Source organism: Cajanus cajan, chromosome 2 (genome assembly GCF_000230855.2).
Source record: "Cajanus cajan strain Asha chromosome 2, NIPB_CcT2T_4, whole genome shotgun sequence".
NCBI classification, from domain to species: Eukaryota; Viridiplantae; Streptophyta; class Magnoliopsida; order Fabales; family Fabaceae; genus Cajanus; species Cajanus cajan.
In genome coordinates, this window is record NC_138518.1 from 52,919,884 (window position 1) to 52,940,577 (window position 20,694).

Genomic DNA, 20,694 nt, shown 5'->3' on the forward strand with positions numbered 1-20,694 from the left:
TGTGGAAAATCAATTCCTTTTGGTGAGAACGAAGAAAGTGACACTGCATTGTCTCAGCTGCAATCTTCAACTCATCCACAATCCGTGGTGTCATTCTGATATGTCTATTGTCGATGTTCTTTAGTCTGGTATTTTGGCATTTGTGGAAACTAAGTCTGAATCCACCTCATTCAACATGCTGGTTGGTTGGAACAGAGAATTGGTTATTCAAATTTTGTGGTAATGTAGAGCTATCAAGCTGTGTGCCACATCGCTTGTATTGTATATAAGTGATGAAAATTTTTGCATTAAATAATAAAATCTGTTCTATCAAACAAATAAAAAGTTATTCTATGTATCAATACTTACATCTCCTATTACTGACGGGATGACAGCTAATTTTGGCATGTTGGGATATCATTATTGCCGAACCAAATGCTTATATTGCATTTGCGGGCAAAAGAGTAATTGAACAAATATTGCCAAGATTTACAAGCAGCTGAATATTTATTGGGAGTTTGGTGATGATATTTTTATTTTGTTAAAAATTTGAAGGAGTTCTTCCATATTTGAGGTTTACATGAAAAAAGAGCTTGTGGATCCTGAATCCATGTACTGTGGATCATGCTAGTATTCACAATAAATGTTAAAAATTTAGATAGTCTTAACACTTGATTGTATAAAATAAAAAAGAAAATTAATCAAAAGGATAACCTAATAATACAAAATTATCGAGGATTAATAAACAATCTAAATGGTGATTGTCGCTATTGTAGGAATGGTTCGTAATTCCTATTCTCTTAAATTATTTTGAAAAGGGTGACATTATGCTATAAAAATAAATTAAAAATAATTAGAAATCAAAAGTTAACATAAGCTATTCTTTAGAGACTCGTGTTAGCTTCTTTAAAATTTAATTTTAATTTATTAAAAACCTTTTGTTTTGGACTTGTCTAATACTAAGCAGTTTTTGTCATCGGAACAAATGATGACATTTCTTTTCGAATTCTTTATATAAACAACGCTTTGCTTGGTTGTTTAACCATTTTTAATAAATAAATAAATAAAAATAAGTTGAGATAAAAATAAAAATTAGACACTAAAAGAAATAAGCAACTGACCGTTGGAAAAAAAGTAGTAGCTCAAGCATGATGTGGTGTGTAGAACTCACCTATAAAGTGATTTAAGTAATTCTAACATTATAAATATGTGTAATGTATACGTTAAATGTTTATTATATACCATGAATTATATATAAATAAATATTATGTTTAAATATATAAATTATATTTAAAATTTGTATAAATAGATATTTTTAAATATATAAATTATATTTTAGATTTATAAAAAATAATTTATATTATAAAATAATTATTTTTTATTTATTGAATATTTATTTTAAAATTTAATTAATAAATAATTTTTATAAAATTTTAAAAAAAAATGTGTCAAAATTTTTTTTTTTAAAAATACTCTTATATAAAATAATCGTTCATTTTTAATATATAAGAATTAATGTATTAAATCATAAAGGATATATCATAACTAAATTTATTATTTGGAGTTCTTCTAATTTTCTTTTTCTGCTTCTGCTTTCTTAAAAAGATTTATATTGATAAATGGTTATTTCATTAAAAAGGTCTTTTATTTTTGAGTTTTTTTTAACTAATGACCCAATGTTATAGATATTCATATTTTAAAGAATAATATCTAATTTTAATTAATTTTTTATTCATCAAAAATACAAATGTGACAAAAAAATTCAAACTTAAGATCATAGATATACTATTTCAACTTCTACCACTAAAATAATTATATTAATTTAATATCTAAATTTAATTTGAAATGTTTAAAATTAAAAAATATTGTTTTACGAGAGTTAAAATTAAAAGTATTAGCACATTTCATTTATTACTGTAACATCCCAAATTTTATTCAATGAAAAGAAATATTTTTTTTATGTGAATAAGTATTTTATTTATGTATTTTACTATTTACGTATACGTATTTTACTATTTATGTATACATATTTTTACTATTTATGTATACGTATTTTACTATTTACGAATACGTATGTATGAATAGTATTTTACTATGCAATTGCACAGTGAAGGGCGGCTGAAACGTGGGCTGCGGATTCTTTACGTTTCAAAATTTTAATTAATTTGAATATAATAATGAATAGTGCATAGTGCATAGTAATTTATAATATTATTTTAATGAATAGTGCATAGTGCATAGTAACTTCAAAAATTCTATAAATAGGGGCCTAAGGTTTTGAAAATTTAGAATTCTAGAGAGAAGGAAATTCTGGAGAAATAGAGAGAGAAAGTAAGAGAGAGAGAAGGAGAAAGAAAAGGAGGTTCTGCTCTAGTGCCTTGTTTAAGGAGAAAGAGGAAGAGATTCTGCCCTAATTCCGATTCCTTTTAAGGAAAGAAGAGAGGAGTTTCTGCCCAAATTTCTGTAAACCCAGGTAAGGGGGGAGTGGGAAACCTTGCTTGGGGGTGTAGAAATAATTGTTAAATAGTCTGTTTGTTGGATTGGCTCCCGATCCCTTGCCTGTTGTTTATTTCTTTGAATATGTATTATTGATGTGTTTTGTTTTATATCTTATTTATTTACATATCAGAATCTGTTATTTGAATGGAAGGCTAAGCCTCCTAAGTATTTATAAATTTGTAATCTATTATTTAAATGGAAGGCTGAGCCTCCTTATTATCTTATATTACCTTTTAAGCTTCCTACTTTACTTAAAAGATCTTAATATATTATTATTGAAAAATATGATACCTAAGCAACCTCTGGACTGTTGGATTGTTGGACTGTTGGACTATTGGACTGTTTGGACTGTTGGACTGTTTGGACTGTTGGACTATTGGACTATTAAATTGGATTATTGAAATAATTCTTAATTATGAAATATGAATATGATATGTGTAACATGCTAAAGGTTGAGTCTGTGAATGTATGACATGCATCATATGCACATATTACTCCAGGTGTGCCGCTGAGGCCGCATACCCACGACTAACAAGGTGTACCTTTGGGTCACCCACGATATGCTAACGAGGTGTATGAACACCAATGATAGGTGTACCTTAGGGTCACCGACAATTGTATAGGTGTGCCTTCGGGTCACCAATGATGATATGTGAACTTCCGTATGGCGCCACATGCATACATTAGTGAGTCAAGTCAAGAAAATCATTATACATAAGCATATATGTGAGATTGATTATATATGTGAATTATATTGCGTGTGTGTGTGCTATTTAACTTTTATTTCTATATCTGCAACTGAGTGAGAAGTTCTCACTCCCTTGTCATTTTTGTGTATATTTAAATTATGATGCAGATAATTAGCATGAGGCTGAGGATGTTGGTGGTGAAGCTTAGGCTTCTGTTTGGGTTTCGCTCTGATAGGATGTGACATCGGGATTAGCTAGACTAATTGTTAAATTATTATTATTTTTCTTTTGTAATTTTTATGTTATTTATGTTGAAAGTGTGTATTTTTGTCATATTATAATTTTACTAAAAGATTATAAGTTAATTCCTAACTAGGAGGCCCTGCCACCTTTACTGGGATTAATCTATAATCTTTATTTTATTATTTCTTGACAATTTGATACTTACAGTTGAAAATTATGAATGTGCATCTTCTACTCAATGATACTTATTGTTTTATATCATTTTATGAAAATCTTTTATAAATATAGTTTATGTTTATTAATGATGTTGGGGTAGAGGGTGTCACATTTAGTGGTATCAGAGCAAGTCGATTTTATCAACCGTGTGTGTTATGTGCTTATCATGACTCTGTTGTGTACTCTGACTATGTCTTGTTTGTTGTGTACTATGATGATGATGTTCGTCCTGTGTTGATATTGTTGAGTTTGAGATTGTTAAGTTAGTTTGTAATCAGAGGAATGATAATCATGATAGTGTTAGCCAACTCGAATTATTAGAACCTTGGATGGGAGGTGATATATTGAGTGTACTAAGAGTTTATGATTGGTGAAGTTTCTGACATCTATAGTTGTAGCAGGTTGAATCTAAAGGTGGTTGTCTCTTTGGTGAGAGATCGAAATGATGTTAATTCCCTTAAGTGTTATTATTGGTATGTTAATTATTTATGGTTTAGGTAGCATGTGAGTTGTTTTGATTGAGAAAAGTAAGGAGAGACTTGAATGAGAAATTAAGTAGTGAATTTGGAAAAAGTTGAGGTATTTTGTGGCATTAGATATATTGATACATTATTGCTATTTGGTGTCGAAAATATTCTCATTATAGTTTGTTATGATAGTATGAGTATTATATCGACAAAATTTATATTTTGAGGTCTTTATGAAGAATATGGTTTTAGATATTATCTTTTCAATAGAACTAGGATAAGATGAAACAAAAATCTAGAACTTCAAGTTATGACTGCCTTGGTGATTAGAAATTTAGTAAGCACTGAATTTATTAGTGGTGATATTTGAATCTTTAGCTAAAGAGATGATCTCTTGGAAATCTTATGTTTTCATAAAGAGTTGTAGCTTATTCACTTAACTTTCGTTTGAGATAGGTTTGAAATCACTTGGATGAATACAACTCGGTTTGTCAGGTAGATATATGCTATCATGATATTTTGAGTTGTTAGGCATAAAAATAGATTTAAACTAGATTGTCTAAGTATGAATTTGGATTGTATGAGGTGAGTATTTTAGACCATGAAATTTCTTGCGGAGGAAGATCTACTTAAGTTGTGCTTAAGTGAGAGATACCTGAGTCAATTAGTAAAATCAGGAGTCTTGTTTGATAGTTTATATGAAAATTCAGTGAGTAATTTTTTTTTTAACAACTGTTCATGGTTTAAACTGCTCTCACTATAAAAATTGCTTTTGCCTTCGTTTCTTTGGTTATTAAGATTTTTCAGTTCACTAGGTTGTTTCTTGCCTACCCCTTGGAATCAACCGTAAGGATAATCTATATCAGGAATTCTTGAACCTGTGTATATTTTTAACTACCCAAATCATTTCGTTGCTTACTTCTTTGAATTACTTACTATTACCTTTGACTGAATTGACTAGAAAGGAGTTACATTAGTATGGGATAACAATTGAGGAAGTAGTTTTCAAACTCTTAAGGAAAGATTGACTAGTGTTAATATTACTAGATTTTAGTAAGATTATTGTGATATATAAATATGTCTCTGAAAATAGGTTTAGGAAGAATATTGTGGCAAGAAGAAAAGATAGTAGCTTATGTTTCTAAGAAATTGAAAATTCATGAGAGAAATTACCTTACCCATAACCTTGTTAGCGACTTTGTCATTTATATTAAGATTTGGAAACACTAACTATATGATTCTATGGTTGAGGTATTTAGTGATCATAAGAACCTTAAATATATTTTGACCAAAGGGGTTGAATACGAGATAAAAGAAATAGTTGAAATTTCTTAAGGAGTAAAATTTTGATCTTATTATTTGGCTAAAGCCATTGTGGTGATTGATGTTTTGAGGAAATCTTTATCTTTCATTATGATTAGAGAGATGAATCTTTTTGGCTTAAATTAGAAATTTAAGTTTGGATTATAAGGTTACTTCTAGTATTGTGAGATTAAGTATGAATAACGAATGGATTGTTGAAGAAAATTATAGGAGCATAATTAGTTGATTTATTTTGGTAACAAGTTATAAGGCTATAGGTTAAGGTGATAGATATGATTATGACTTGGGTGAAGATGAAATGGTGAAACTAGAGAACTGATATGGATACCGAGTGTACATTATGCTTAGGTACCTGATCTTTAGAATTGATCATAGAAGAGTTTGAATTGGTTGTAGATAGAGTAGTAAAATTAGTGATCTGATATGTGTATCTAATGCTTAGGTGTTGATGTTGTGGCAAATATCTGGATTACAATGATAACCAAATTATTATTTTGATGATTTAAGGATTGAATTTGATTGCAGAATTTAGAAACTTATGCTTGATGTGTAAGATTACCCTAGTAGCATTGAATTATTTATGTTGGAAGTAACTATCAGATTAATAGATGAGATTAGAGGAACTAGGAGTTAGATCCTTTATTAGTGACCCAAATAAGCAAGAGATCAGAAAGGACACAGTTGAATGTTTAGTTATAAAACTTGAAAGGACATAAGAGTACTCTTAACATTTATTTAGGAGTTACTAAAATGTATCAGAGTGGCGCAAGGGAAGCGTGATGGTCTAATATGGAAAGCGAAGTAAAGAACTTGAATCAAGGTATGGAGAGTGAGTTTAAATTTGGAGTGGATGGAGTTTTGAGATTTAAGGATAAGTTGTGCATTCCTAGTGTGCTAGAATTTAATAAAGCAATCCTAGAAGAAGGTCATAAGAGTATCTTTAGTATCCATTCAGAAACTACTAAGATGTACCAAAATCTTAAGAAGATATTTTGTGACCTAAGATGAAGAGAGGAGTAAAGCAATTGTATATTTATGGCTAGCATACTAGAAGTTTTTAAGAATCTTGTAGCACTTAGATGCTCCATTTTGGAAGTAAGATGGTGAATAGATAGACCCTAGTGGAAGATTTGTCTAAGACGCTTAAGAAATTGATTTTGTTTGTGTTTAAGTGGATAAATTCGTCAAGATCTTTCCTTAAGCAAATCCTTTGAGGAAATTGATAAAAGTTGTACATCAACAAGGTAGTGATGTTGCATAAGAATTAGAAGTAAGAATGCAAAGAGTTTACCATTGCAAAAATTTCGGGGACGAAATTTCTAAAAGGAGGGGAGAATTGTAACATCCCAAATTTTATTCAATGAAAAGAAATATTTTTTTTATGTGAATAAGTATTTTATTTATGTATTTTACTATTTACGTATACGTATTTTACTATTTATGTATACATATTTTTACTATTTATGTATACGTATTTTACTATTTACGAATACGTATGTATGAATAGTATTTTACTATGCAATTGCACAGTGAAGGGCGGCTGAAACGTGGGCTGCGGATTCTTTACGTTTCAAAATTTTAATTAATTTGAATATAATAATGAATAGTGCATAGTGCATAGTAATTTATAATATTATTTTAATGAATAGTGCATAGTGCATAGTAACTTCAAAAATTCTATAAATAGGGGCCTAAGGTTTTGAAAATTTAGAATTCTAGAGAGAAGGAAATTCTGGAGAAATAGAGAGAGAAAGTAAGAGAGAGAGAAGGAGAAAGAAAAGGAGGTTCTGCTCTAGTGCCTTGTTTAAGGAGAAAGAGGAAGAGATTCTGCCCTAATTCCGATTCCTTTTAAGGAAAGAAGAGAGGAGTTTCTGCCCAAATTTCTGTAAACCCAGGTAAGGGGGGGAGTGGGAAACCTTGCTTGGGGGTGTAGAAATAATTGTTAAATAGTCTGTTTGTTGGATTGGCTCCCGATCCCTTGCCTGTTGTTTATTTCTTTGAATATGTATTATTGATGTGTTTTGTTTTATATCTTATTTATTTACATATCAGAATCTGTTATTTGAATGGAAGGCTAAGCCTCCTAAGTATTTATAAATTTGTAATCTATTATTTAAATGGAAGGCTGAGCCTCCTTATTATCTTATATTACCTTTTAAGCTTCCTACTTTACTTAAAAGATCTTAATATATTATTATTGAAAAATATGATACCTAAGCAACCTCTGGACTGTTGGATTGTTGGACTGTTGGACTATTGGACTGTTTGGACTGTTGGACTGTTTGGACTGTTGGACTATTGGACTATTAAATTGGATTATTGAAATAATTCTTAATTATGAAATATGAATATGATATGTGTAACATGCTAAAGGTTGAGTCTGTGAATGTATGACATGCATCATATGCACATATTACTCCAGGTGTGCCGCTGAGGCCGCATACCCACGACTAACAAGGTGTACCTTTGGGTCACCCACGATATGCTAACGAGGTGTATGAACACCAATGATAGGTGTACCTTAGGGTCACCGACAATTGTATAGGTGTGCCTTCGGGTCACCAATGATGATATGTGAACTTCCGTATGGCGCCACATGCATACATTAGTGAGTCAAGTCAAGAAAATCATTATACATAAGCATATATGTGAGATTGATTATATATGTGAATTATATTGCGTGTGTGTGTGCTATTTAACTTTTATTTCTATATCTGCAACTGAGTGAGAAGTTCTCACTCCCTTGTCATTTTTGTGTATATTTAAATTATGATGCAGATAATTAGCATGAGGCTGAGGATGTTGGTGGTGAAGCTTAGGCTTCTGTTTGGGTTTCGCTCTGATAGGATGTGACATCGGGATTAGCTAGACTAATTGTTAAATTATTATTATTTTTCTTTTGTAATTTTTATGTTATTTATGTTGAAAGTGTGTATTTTTGTCATATTATAATTTTACTAAAAGATTATAAGTTAATTCCTAACTAGGAGGCCCTGCCACCTTTACTGGGATTAATCTATAATCTTTATTTTATTATTTCTTGACAATTTGATACTTACAGTTGAAAATTATGAATGTGCATCTTCTACTCAATGATACTTATTGTTTTATATCATTTTATGAAAATCTTTTATAAATATAGTTTATGTTTATTAATGATGTTGGGGTAGAGGGTGTCACATTTAGAATTCAAAATTCGCCACTTATTTATCGTGCTTTATTTTAAAAAATTATCTCAACAGAAAAATAAAATATTTTCAGATAAGTATTAATTTGTATGTAACATTGTACTCATATGTTTTTAAAGAGACTTATTTAGGGTTAATATAAAAAATCAAAATTGCCAATCAATCGAAAAAATATATTTCAAGTATAAATTTTAACATAATTATAATTATATAACTCAATAATTTTACTATGAATGATAGCTGATATATAAAATAATAATATGAAAATCATTTAGACTTTTTTTTATTCTAATTAAGAAATGTATTTAATTTATTAAAGACTAATAGAAAATGAGACATTTCTTGTATTTATATATTTATTTTTAGTTTTTTTTTAAATAAATAATTGTTAAATCTAAGTATAATTATTTTAATATAAAAAATAAAAATTAAAATGGTGGCTGTGAAAATCTATCTATTTATAATAAGTATAAACGTAAATGTTTAAACACGAACAATACAAAAAAGTTATAAAATAGATTAAAATATATGCAAAAATAATTTCATTAATATTTACAAAATTAGTTAATTTTTAATAATATTTTTTATTAACTAAAAATTTAAGGATAAAATAATCTAAAATTTGTATATAAAAGATATACAAAAATAACTTTTATATGAAAGTGTAAATAAATTAAAATTTAATAAAAATAATGATAAAAATAATATTAAATATTATAAGGTTGAGTAAAAGCATTTTATTTTAGGTTTCTTAACCATTATAACAGGTAATTAGAACAAAAATATAAAAAAGGTAAGGAAGAAGGGATAGAAGAATGGGTAGCGAGAAAAGTGGGTGAGAGAGGAAGTGAAGAGAGTTCTGGAAGCGGCGAATGGAGGAAGGAAGAAACATGTGGAGAGTAAAACGCAACCTGAAAATAAGCAAAGAGATTATCATTCTGTTCAATGATGTTTCCTAATGTAGTTTTCAATCTGAATCTTCTTCCACGCTCTCTTCGCTGCTCGCCTTCTCGCACTTCCTCTCTCTCTCTCGCCAAAACCCTTGGGCCTCGTGATGATTACCTGAAGGTTCTACAATCTTCCATTTCAATATTTCAATTTTTTTATTTGCAAGCTCCAGGATGTAAGCTTGATTTGAAACTTTTACATTCAGGGTTTTGAAACCTAGTTTTCATTGAAAAATTCGAGTGGGTGTTGCGTTGTGGTTTTCAAAATCCGTTTGTCTACTCTGTTGTTGCTAATGTTGACAAAGTAGCAATTGTTTGATGTGTGGTTATGAATATTCGCGTTACCTTTTTGTTTTTGGAATTTGGGTTCTATGGAATTATAAGCAAACAGTCTCAACAATTTGAGAATGACCAGAGTTGGGTTCCGAGGTTGGCTTCTTTCGGTTTTGTCCAATAGTAATGGAGTTGAGAGGAACATTAACACAAAGATTCATTTTATTTCAACTGGATCCTAACTTCTTGTCATTTTCCATTGTTTATGCTATGTCATTTCTTTTATGTGGCTTTAATATGGATAATGGGATTGTTGATGTCACATCAATGAACTGGATGAATTCTGTTGTCTTAGTTTAAAATGAAGTGAGATTTAAAAATTGATGTCAGTATAGTTATGTTTATGGTAGACAGTAGCAGCTATAACTGTGGATTAGCCTGAAATGCTTTGACTTAGTTCATTTGGTGACCAAGGTTAGTGTCAATCTGCCACTTGCCATGGCACTCCAGCAGTGAAGGAAAAAGAATTAGTAACTATGGTTAAATAATTTAACTATAAATTTAAAGAGGGGGTTTAAGTTTTAGAAAGAGCGTTTTCTTCTGATTAGTTTCACGCTTATTCTATTTTCACGTACGTGCTAGTGCTTTAGTGCTTGAAGAATTTGAGAGAAAAGGAAATCACCTCAAGGTCTTGCATCCATCGTCTAGTGCATATCTAGGTAAGGGAGATGTGAGAAATCTCGTTTTGGGTGTGGAATTATATGATGGGTAGTGATATTGACTTTCAATCTTATCATTGTTGTATACTATGGGGTTTTCTTAATGCATTTATTTTGTCTCTTCTTCTTACATGTTCTTGATTACATGAATTGTTTGAATGTATGATTAATTGTATGTTTTGAGTTGTAATTGGGTGATTTGAGGTCCTTGTGGGTTTCCATGGAAATCTTAAGAGAACTTGTTGTGATAATTGTGTAAAGATATTGGTTGTATGTGTAAATTGAGCAATATAGAATATTTATTGTATGCTATAGAACACGTTTACTGAATTGGATTATGAATTTTGGTGATTTGGTGCATGACTCATAAATTGCGTTTTTCTAATGTGTTGGCTCTGATGCGGTGTCAGGCACCATTTTAGGCGTGCGAAGTGTTGCTGAGGTCGAGAGTAAAAGACAACTCTCCGAGTCTCTCATGTTAGGCATGGGATGATTATCGTCGGGTGTGAAATGACTCTCATTGGGCGCAAAAGCTCTAGGGGGTTGTTGTGGCGCTTCCATCGAGTGTAGATGCTACAAGGGCTCTCTGTTGTGTTTTTGTTGGACGTGAGTTTGGTCACGTTGGGCATGGTCTAGATAGAGACCAACGTTGTCCTTTGGAGGTATTGTGCTAGGTGTAGGACATGTGTTGTCGGGTGCCATTTCGTTTGCGAATGTTGTGTGATGTTGCCTGGATTGCATGATATTTTTCTTTTGTTATGAAGTTTAGTTGTACACGAACCTATATACGGGTGTATACAAGTGATTGATGAAGAATATGATATAATGAGATTTGTTATATGTGAATTATGAGATCATGTGAAGTTTTATGCATATAGTCTATTTGACATGTATCATATGTATAAAAGTATTTTTTTAAGGGTACAATATGAAATACATCGTTAGGGAAGATTTTTTTGTGTAAAAGCTTAGAGATCAGTCCTTGGGGATAGCTCAATTTGGAAAGTCCTAGTTTTTCCCTTGTATGCATGGGCTGTATCTTACGTGGCTAGTTATTTTGCTCAGACCTTAATAGTATGCCCTCCTAGTGAGGGTGTGACCCGACATATACTCCTAGACTACTTTACGTGTATAATTAGCAATAATGCACAAGTGATGTTTTTACTGGCATCACATGTATAATAATATATAGTCCGTGTTCATGGCATAATGTGTTATAATGTATCTATTATTATTATTTGTAATGCTATGATTGAACAATTGTGATGATAATGTTTATTTGTGTATACTATATCTTGTATGTTTTGGTTGTATTTGGTTATCTGGTTTGCATTCCTGTATCGTGAACCTTAGTGAGATGCTTTTTTACTTCTTTTGTCTTTGTTATTGCTCTTATGTTGATTCTACATGTGATGATTAACATGATGCTGTAGATGTCGGTGATGAGGCTTAGGCTTCATGTTGGATTACTCTAATAGGACATATGACATCGGGATGTAATTATGATTTTGTTTCTATTGGTTCATGTGGAAAACATCAATTTCTAGTTTCTTTGTAAATCTTTTAGTTATGTTATCTTATTTGTTTAAGATATAATGTGAACTTTTCTATTTGTATGGATTTTGAATTTATTTATTTCATGAGGTATTTCAATTTTATATTTTGTATGTGTTATGACATATGAGATAGAGGGTGTAACAAATAATAATAATAAAATAACTTTTTAAGCCCTTCTCATTTCTTTTTCTTCTTTGAGATTATGTGTATTTTTCTTAATATATTATTAAAATACAGTTAGAGATTAGATTTGGCATTGTTATATATATATATATATATTTTTTTTTATTTAGCGCATGTTTTATTTTATTAGTGTTTCCTTTAGCTTTTTCTCTTGATACTAGTTCATGTTAATGTCGTGCTTTTAACTTTTTTTTGCAGAATCTTTAGTAATGAGGTATTATGCAGAAAAATAGTCTCAATGGGGTTGGGTTTCCAGGGAAAGAATAAAAGACATGGCTCTTGATTTTTGTAAAACATTGGCTGCAGAAGTTCAAAGATAGAAGATTGATCTATTGACGTACAAAATACAAATTAAGCACTCACAATTTGTTGCTGCAATATCTGGTATTATCTTGGATCCTAAAGTGATTCAAGAGTGCAAAAGAAAAGTTGGAAAAAGTTGTTGGAAATTAATGAGGGATCGTATCAAAGATCAAGTATTGTGGAAAACATAGGAAAAGAGTATTTAATAAAGGGGATAAAGAATGACAATGCATGATGGATGGGATTAGTACAACATGCAAGAGGGTGAGTAGTTCACAGAGGGCATCTGCCAACTGTATTATCTACGAACATGTGACTAAAGAAAAAACATCATCAAACTCATAGGGAAATGAATAAAACACAACTTTTCCTTCCTATAGTATGTTGAAGTTGTTCGTTTCTTCTCTTATTTTTGTTTTGTTGAATTTGGAGTTATATTATCTTGTGTTGTCAAAGAATAATGATATTCTTAAAAACAAAAGCACGATGGATTTCATGTTCTCTCTTTTGATTTTGCATTAATTAAATTAAGTATACCTAAAAAAATGTTTAACTAATTTATGTTGTAGACTAGTTTTAGGTATTTTATTTATAGAAGGTTCATTTGTAATATTAGATGACTCATAGTATAAACCAGTCTTCGTAAATGTTTATTATATTGTGTGGGGAAAAAAGTTGACTCATTTGATTGGATTTTCACTTTTAACAATCTTACAACTTAGATTCAAATCTAAAAGTTCTTTTGTTTTTATAGAAATGTTTGTTGAAATATAATTTTAAATAATTTGTTGATTAATCACATAACATGACTGTCTATAATACATGCTGAAGATATGCAGAAGAATATCATTAATAACACAATTAATTGGGAGATAAAATTTATACCCTAATTACATTGGTTAGACATTTTTTTTTCCTACTTTTCTTTCTCTTATTGGTACACTCTACATATATAAAGACATGCATTTGTAAACACAATAAAGTAAATAACACTGTTCTTTTAAATAGATGTATATGGAGAATTTCACAGACTTAATTTTATCTGTCTTCATCTTTGCTCCATTCAAAGTATGCATAATTTGCTCCATTCAAAGTATGCATAATTTGAGATTTGTTTTATTTCAAGATACCTTAGTGAAGGAAACATCAAGTGTAAACTTATTAAGTCAACTTTCAAATGCTTTAGGTACTTGAGAATTAGGATGTTCACTTCCGGATATTCCTTAATGTACACACGATTTAAACTTTTGAGTTTTCCTCCTGTTATCTTTAGCACTTTAGTTGGATTGCTAGATTTAAGATAATGTGAAACCACAGTTCGCAAAAAGTCTGAAATATTTTCTCCGGGAAAGCCTTCAAGATGCAATTTTTCAATCTTTGGAAGGAAACTAATATAAGGAACACTATACCTCACGTCAAACACACTCCATGATATTTTGAGATGTTTAAGTTCTAACAACTCTTCCAAGCTTTCAAATTCCCCATCATAGATCACAGCTCCTCTTTTTATATATATGATGAGTCGCACTAGTTTCTTCAAATTTGCAAGATCTGATATTTTATAGGGACTCATGCTAGAACTACATTTTACAAAGCCCTTGAGTACTTTAAGATTAGTTAGCTTTTCAATCCCCTTTGGCATTCTCTCCAACAAGGGGCACTCAGACAAGTCCAAATGTTTGAGATTTCTCAATGATGAAATATCATTAGGTAGTGTTTCTAGATTGTGACATGCCTTGAGATCTAGAGTTTCTAGGCTCTCAAGTTGAAAAATGGAGGGTGGCAACTTTGATATTCCTGATATCCCACGAAAGCTAATATACCTCAAATACTTTTGACCCTTCAATTGTTTCAGAAACTCTTCACTCATAACTTCGATATGATGTGAAGCAGAGTCTTGCAACCAACGACCTAGTTGAAGCACCTCCAAATGCTTCATTTTTGTTATCCATTGGGGTTCAAAATTAAGATAACTAGCACTCACATTGAAAACAACTCTCCAATGGTTAGACTTAAAATCAAATCCATCACTTAGTTTAACCATTTGTTGGTCAAGTGCTAAAGTTAAATACAACAAATCATGACGATGAGATGAGCTTATTATTTGTGAATATAATTTTAAATTTTCCTTTACACCATTTTGTAACAATGACCTCTTCAACATATGATAGGCCCAAGGATTAATTTTAAATTTATTCACAAGATTTTTACCCCGACGATGTGGTACAATTAGCTTACTATTCAAAAGCTCATCCAACACATTCATACCATGCTCCTCTCCATTGTTGTTTTCCACTTCATTCCACCAGAGAATTATATTACTTTTCTTTATAACAGCATTATCAGGGAGAAGTAAGAGAGACAATAAGCAACGTTTAGGATAATCAAGAACGTTGTTATAATTAACCTTAAGCATTTCCAAGTCCTGAGGTGTTGGGCTTGAAGAGAGTGAACCTTTTACTTCATGAAATGTTTCTCTTGTTGCTAATGATTGAGCAGCTTCTATGTTACTAGTTTGGATAGCACCAGCTGGCAACAACTGTTGTGTTGAAACACTTATTCTCTTGCAAATCTCTTCCTTCTCTTTGATCAGATCACGTATGTTGGAGTTGCGAAGATAGCCTTCCACAACTGTTAACGTGTCAAGGAGCTCGTCTTCATTTCTCTTCACCATGGAAAACAAGTCCTTTATGCTATTCAGCATAGACTTCAAATCCTTCAACTTTTCATGTTCTTCTTCGGTCATCACCAACCGTACGTCGTTCTGTGCTCACCAGCCGCTTCAACAATGTTGGCACTGCTTTCATGGGATTTGTTCGAATAGACATTCTTTTTCTTCAAGGACAATGGTGTGAGATATTCAGACTCTATCAGATACTGATGAGAGAAACAATATATTTTCGCAACAACAAATTGTGGGGTAGGACTCTGAGAAATTGATGAATGAAAACAATATATTTTCAGGGTAAGATTGACAGCCACAATACTGAGAGATAAAATTATATTAAAAAATAAGAGCAAATAATCCAAAAACATGTTTGACAAAAAAACTTATATTAAAAAATTATAAATTTATAAAATTTATGCATGACAAAAAAGTGGTAACTCAGGTAATTTTTTACTCTCAAGAAAATAAAATTAAAAAATGTTTATAATTTAAAAATATATAACCTACATTTAAAATATTAATTTTTTTTTAATTTTTTTACAATATATATGTTTGTGAAATATGTTGAAATATGTTGATCTTTTCCAAATTAATATGTAAAGTAAAAGTAAAAAAGAAAATCTAGAGAAGAAAAAATTGTAATAAAAAAAGTCATTCGTCATCAACTTATCAGCTTCCTTTTAATCATTTTTCTAAAATTAAACTCATTTCCCAAACTTATATATACAATAATTAACTTTAGAAAACTTTATAACTTTTATTTTTAAATATAAAATGAAAGGTTACCATTAATTCTATTGTCATAAAAAAATAATATAATATAACAATAAATATCATATTAGCTCATTTGTCATTAAAAAATAAATAAATAGTATAATGTATCATTTTGTTTATAACTTTTAATTAATAAGAATAAATTATGAATATAAATAGATATTTATTTCAATTATAATTAGTAATAATTACATACTATTAATTATTTTCTATAACTGACATTTTAATTAAATTCAATTTATTAATTGTACATTAATGTAATTATATATATATATATATATATATATATACTAATTTCAAATTACTCAATACTAATCATAACAAATATAAATATTTTAATATAATTAATAATTACATTTTTTTGTTAATAATTAATAATATTTATTTTCTATTTATTATTTTTCTATAACTAATATTTTAATTAAATTTAGTCTCTTAATTTAAAGTTAATGTAATCAATAATATATATATATATATATATATATATATATATATATATATATATATATATATATATATATATATATATATGAGGAGGGTTCAAACAATACCAGTGTAACTTTAACTAAGTATTACATTGTTCAATAACTTTTATATTAAATGTGAATTTTATAAATCTAACCATTAAATTGAAAGTTATTTACTCTTAGATTATATATACAAAATTTTATATTAATCCAAGATGATTTGATACTTTATTCTTATAAAACAAAATTTACGTAATATATACATTTCAAAATATAATAAAATATAAACACTTTGATTACCTTCAAGTTGTTATTCAATTTTAACAAAATTTGATGTAAACATACAAAGTGATATGAAGTTATAATTTAATGGTTGAATTTAAAAAATTCACATTTAATATAAAGTTATTAAGTAGTGTAATACTTAATAAAAGTTACACCAATGTTGTTTGAACCCAATTCTCTCTCTCTCTTTATATATATATATATATACTGATTAGCAATGAAAATATTGCTTAAACCAGTTATCACAAATATTAATTTTATAAAAATTAAAATTTAATTAACTAAAATTTTTAAATAAAAAGATACATATTTTAACTCTTTTAAGAGAAAAAAGACTTTGGAAAAAAAAAGAGTGATGTAAGAAGAGAATAAAAGGAAAAAAATAAAAAAAAAATTGTGAAACATACATATTTTGACAAAATAAATAAGAAAAATAAGTTTGATAGGAATTTCATAAAATTTCACAAAAGAAAGATTCATATGGCAAAGAATACAAAAAAATAAAGGTAGGTTATCAAATCTCAAATCATGTGAAAGAAAAAAATTTAAGAAAAAAATTAGAAAAAAAAATTACCTTGTACTTGTGTGTCAACTCTCTCAATTTCTGGATTATCCTTATGTTTGTGCCCCAAAAATTACAATTGTAAAGAATAATGTTTTGAGATTTTGTGACTTTATGAAAACCTCATGAAAGAACTACAATATATATAACTGAAATAAATTATAAATTATGACATCGAATCACAAAGTTTAAGGTTATTCTTTTCTTAACATGAAGTTTAATTTAACATAGCATTTAATCAATGGATCCATGTTTACAAGTAAAGTTGAAAATTCTTGATTTCTTGCTTGAATGATAAAATTTAATTAGAACTTATAATTGAAATTATTGTATTTTAGTATCATGTATAGTTTTTTTATAAACTTAAATTTATAAAAACATATGATTTTGTTTATATTAAAACAATTATAAACTGATAAAATTTATGCATAACAAAAAAATGGTGCCTCAGGTAATTTTTTTACTCTCAAGAAAAGAAAACTAAAAAGGTTTATAATTTAAAAATATATAATCTACATTTAGAATATTAATTTTTTAATTTTATACAATATATATGTTTGTAATTTAATGAGCTAAAAATAGGAGGGAAATAACACAATAAAGAATTTATTAAATTGGAACATTGAAAATCATTAAGGGTGGCAATAATTAATGAAGAACATTCTATGCTTGGGGAACTGATGAAAGAATGGTATCTTTCCTTTGGTTTAACTTTTGCAAGGAATTATTCCTACAGACAATAAGAGCAAAGAATCCAAAAACATGTTTGACATCATTCTTTTTCCCTTGAAGAGTTGCCACATACAATAGTCTATATTACTCCTTTCAAGAATGGAATCCATTGCTTGATCGAGACCTAAAAGAATACCAATAATTTTCAAATGGAAAATGAATAAAAGAGTTGGGTTGACATTAGGATTTGAGATTGAGTGATATGATTCTCCAGAGAGGATGGAAACAACTCAGAACTTATTTTATCAGTTTCAGCTAAAGATCTTAAAGAAATTATATAAACTAGTTTGTTTTATCCGTGCAGTGCACGCAAATTTTATTTATTTATTTAATATAGAATTTGTGAGTAAAAATTTGATTTTTTTTTTTAAATTAGGGAATTAATATCAACAATAGAAACTCCAATCAAGTGATATTTTTATTTCATTTACTCCAATATGATTGTTTTTATATTATATTAGTTTGATATATTTAATCATATACAAAGCAATGTAGTTGAAATCGACATTTTCTGCATAATGGAGTTGAAACCCAAAATTTTAATAACTTGTAATGATACTATGATATAGTTCCATGAACGTTAAAAGGAATCAAATGCTCGATTAAAGCCAATGTAAATTGGATTGAATTAATTAAGTAATGAATGTTGAAAGTATTAATCCCGAATTTGAATTCCTTAAAGAAAACAATGCCGCATGTACGTTAATTGAATATGCAAATGATGTTCTATTTACAAATGTTTTTAAGGTATGACTATGATAGTAACTTAGATGCAGAACTCATTAAGCCACAAATTTTGATAAGAATCTGTAAAAATTAACTTATATAAGTTCAGCATAGACAGATGTCATAAATAATTTAAGTTAAGGAGTGTAAATATTTATTGAAATAACATACTAATATAAACTAATAATTGAAATAGAATGTTTTCCTTGACCATCCTCATTGCTGATATCAATAGCTTGTAGCTTCATGACTTTGACAATGCAGTTGAGCTGTGCGAATTTTTGGTCCTATGTTCAATATAGCATGGGTGTTTGAGGTGACTAACTCCCAAATTAAGGTCCAAACTCATTCTAGTCATTATCTATTCAAATAGCTTCTCCAACAGCACAAAACAGCTGTGACATTCAAGTGTTTGTGACCCCATATAATAACCTTATATGTACTCTAAGCAAATAAGTAATTATTTCACCTCCACATGAATTGAAATAGGTCACCTCGCATTCAAGTATTTTTATAATGGAGTTGACATAGGTAAAACTTAAATAGTAATCATATCAATGCTTTTTACCTCTAAGTTGCATGTACTCTAAAGTAGTTTATTGTTCCTAGCCTATTTTTGAATCAAGAGCAACCTTATTAAGAAAAAAATCAAAAGTTATTTATTCATACAGAAAAAAGCCAAGAACAAAAATGTTCAGTCTTCTCAAACACATATCTAACAGAGTTACATAGGTAGCAATTCATATTGATAAATAGCCTTCTCAATCAAAATCAACAGATTTCTAACAGGATTATAGTATTTTAAATCTGTGCAATCTCTTAATTCATATAGACTACCTTACATGCTACATATCTAAAAAAGCCATGTAGCCAATTATTTACATATAATTGGTGGTAGTATTTCCACAAAAAAACACATATTGGTCATAGATCAGACAACTCAAAATATACAAAGTTCATCCATAAAAACTCAAATAATAAAAATAATTAGATAAATCATACTTTCAACATTTGCATTCCCATTATGTAAGAAAAAGTGTTTTTTGTGATGAAAATATTTGTCATTAAAAACTTAAAAATTTGTCACTAGATGTATTTAGTGACGATATTTTGATTTGTCACCGATCATCACTAATATGCGAGTCACTAATAAATTAGTGACAAATTTTTTATTGTCACAAAAAATAATATTTATTGTGATAAAATTATCGTCACTAATATTCATATGTAATAGTGACAAAATCAAGTTGCCACAAATATAATAAATAATAATGATGAATCAATCGTCACAATTATTAGTATAAAAAAATTCACAATTAATTATTATCATTTTATCATTAAATTCTTTAAATAATATTTTATATAATTATCACTAAATTATTTTTTAAATATTATTTTTTATTCATTACGATGGAGTATCTCTTATCAATCACGAGAATTAATATCTTATCTTTTTGAGAATTTGACGACCATCAATCACTTTTCAGCTTGAGTTTTTTTTTCTTTTCATACACAAGAATTAAAATATAAATATTATAATTTATTTCATACGATCAATTTTTTAAATATTAAATCGATATGAAATAAAATAAACATATATTTTGATAATTCAAATATAACATTATAATAAAACAAATTCATTGATCCATAATATTATACATTAATTTATTATAAAATCACAAATTTTATAATTTTTAAATTAAACAAACAGTTAAAATAGCAAAATAATCATCTTCATGAATTTCAAACCTGCAAAAAAAATACCCCAAAAGAATAGTAAGTACTAACAAAAATAAAGTAATTGGTATTTAAAAAAACATAATTACTTAAAAAGTTAACATACAAATATTAATATAAAAGACTTCAAATAAAAAAAAACTCATAATTTACCGAA

At 28.6% G+C, this 20,694-nt stretch overlaps 1 protein-coding gene and 3 long non-coding RNA genes across 5 annotated transcripts; 3 read left to right on the forward strand and 1 right to left on the reverse strand.

The window, feature by feature from the left end:
• The first annotated feature begins 1,920 nt into the window (after positions 1–1,920).
• On the forward strand, positions 1,921–3,500 carry LOC145954360 (uncharacterized). Its single transcript, XR_014431563.1, has 2 exons — positions 1,921–2,452; positions 3,335–3,500. It is a non-coding gene; the product is annotated as an uncharacterized LOC145954360 (long non-coding RNA).
• Positions 3,501–6,808: 3,308 nt separating this feature from the next.
• LOC145954359 (uncharacterized) lies at positions 6,809–8,360 on the forward strand. The gene is made up of 2 exons (XR_014431562.1): positions 6,809–7,311; positions 8,195–8,360. It is a non-coding gene; the product is annotated as an uncharacterized LOC145954359 (long non-coding RNA).
• Positions 8,361–9,387: 1,027 nt separating this feature from the next.
• Positions 9,388–12,968, forward strand: LOC109789705 (uncharacterized). The gene is made up of 3 exons (XR_014431564.1): positions 9,388–9,672; positions 10,954–11,205; positions 12,482–12,968. It is a non-coding gene; the product is annotated as an uncharacterized LOC109789705 (long non-coding RNA).
• Positions 12,969–13,127: 159 nt separating this feature from the next.
• LOC145954361 (disease resistance RPP13-like protein 4) lies at positions 13,128–17,470 on the reverse strand. 2 transcript variants are annotated; one of them, XM_083068428.1, is made up of 2 exons: positions 17,355–17,470; positions 13,128–15,514 (listed from the first exon to the last, which is right to left on the reverse strand). In XM_083068428.1, exon 2 carries the CDS (start codon positions 15,330–15,332, stop codon positions 13,650–13,652), a length of 1,683 nt encoding a protein of 560 aa, XP_082924554.1. In that variant the 5' UTR covers positions 15,333–15,514; positions 17,355–17,470; the 3' UTR covers positions 13,128–13,649. The 2 variants fall into 2 exon arrangements, with proteins under 2 accessions (XP_082924554.1, XP_082924555.1); XM_083068429.1 differs by having other exon boundaries at positions 13,128–15,421; positions 17,355–17,467.
• Positions 17,471–20,694: the final 3,224 nt, after the last annotated feature.

What these genes read in the sequence shown, in the direction of transcription:
- LOC145954361 (XM_083068428.1), bottom strand. Translation starts at nt 15,332, where the DNA reads ATGACCGAAGAAGAACATGAAAAGTTGAAGGATTTGAAGTCTATGCTG.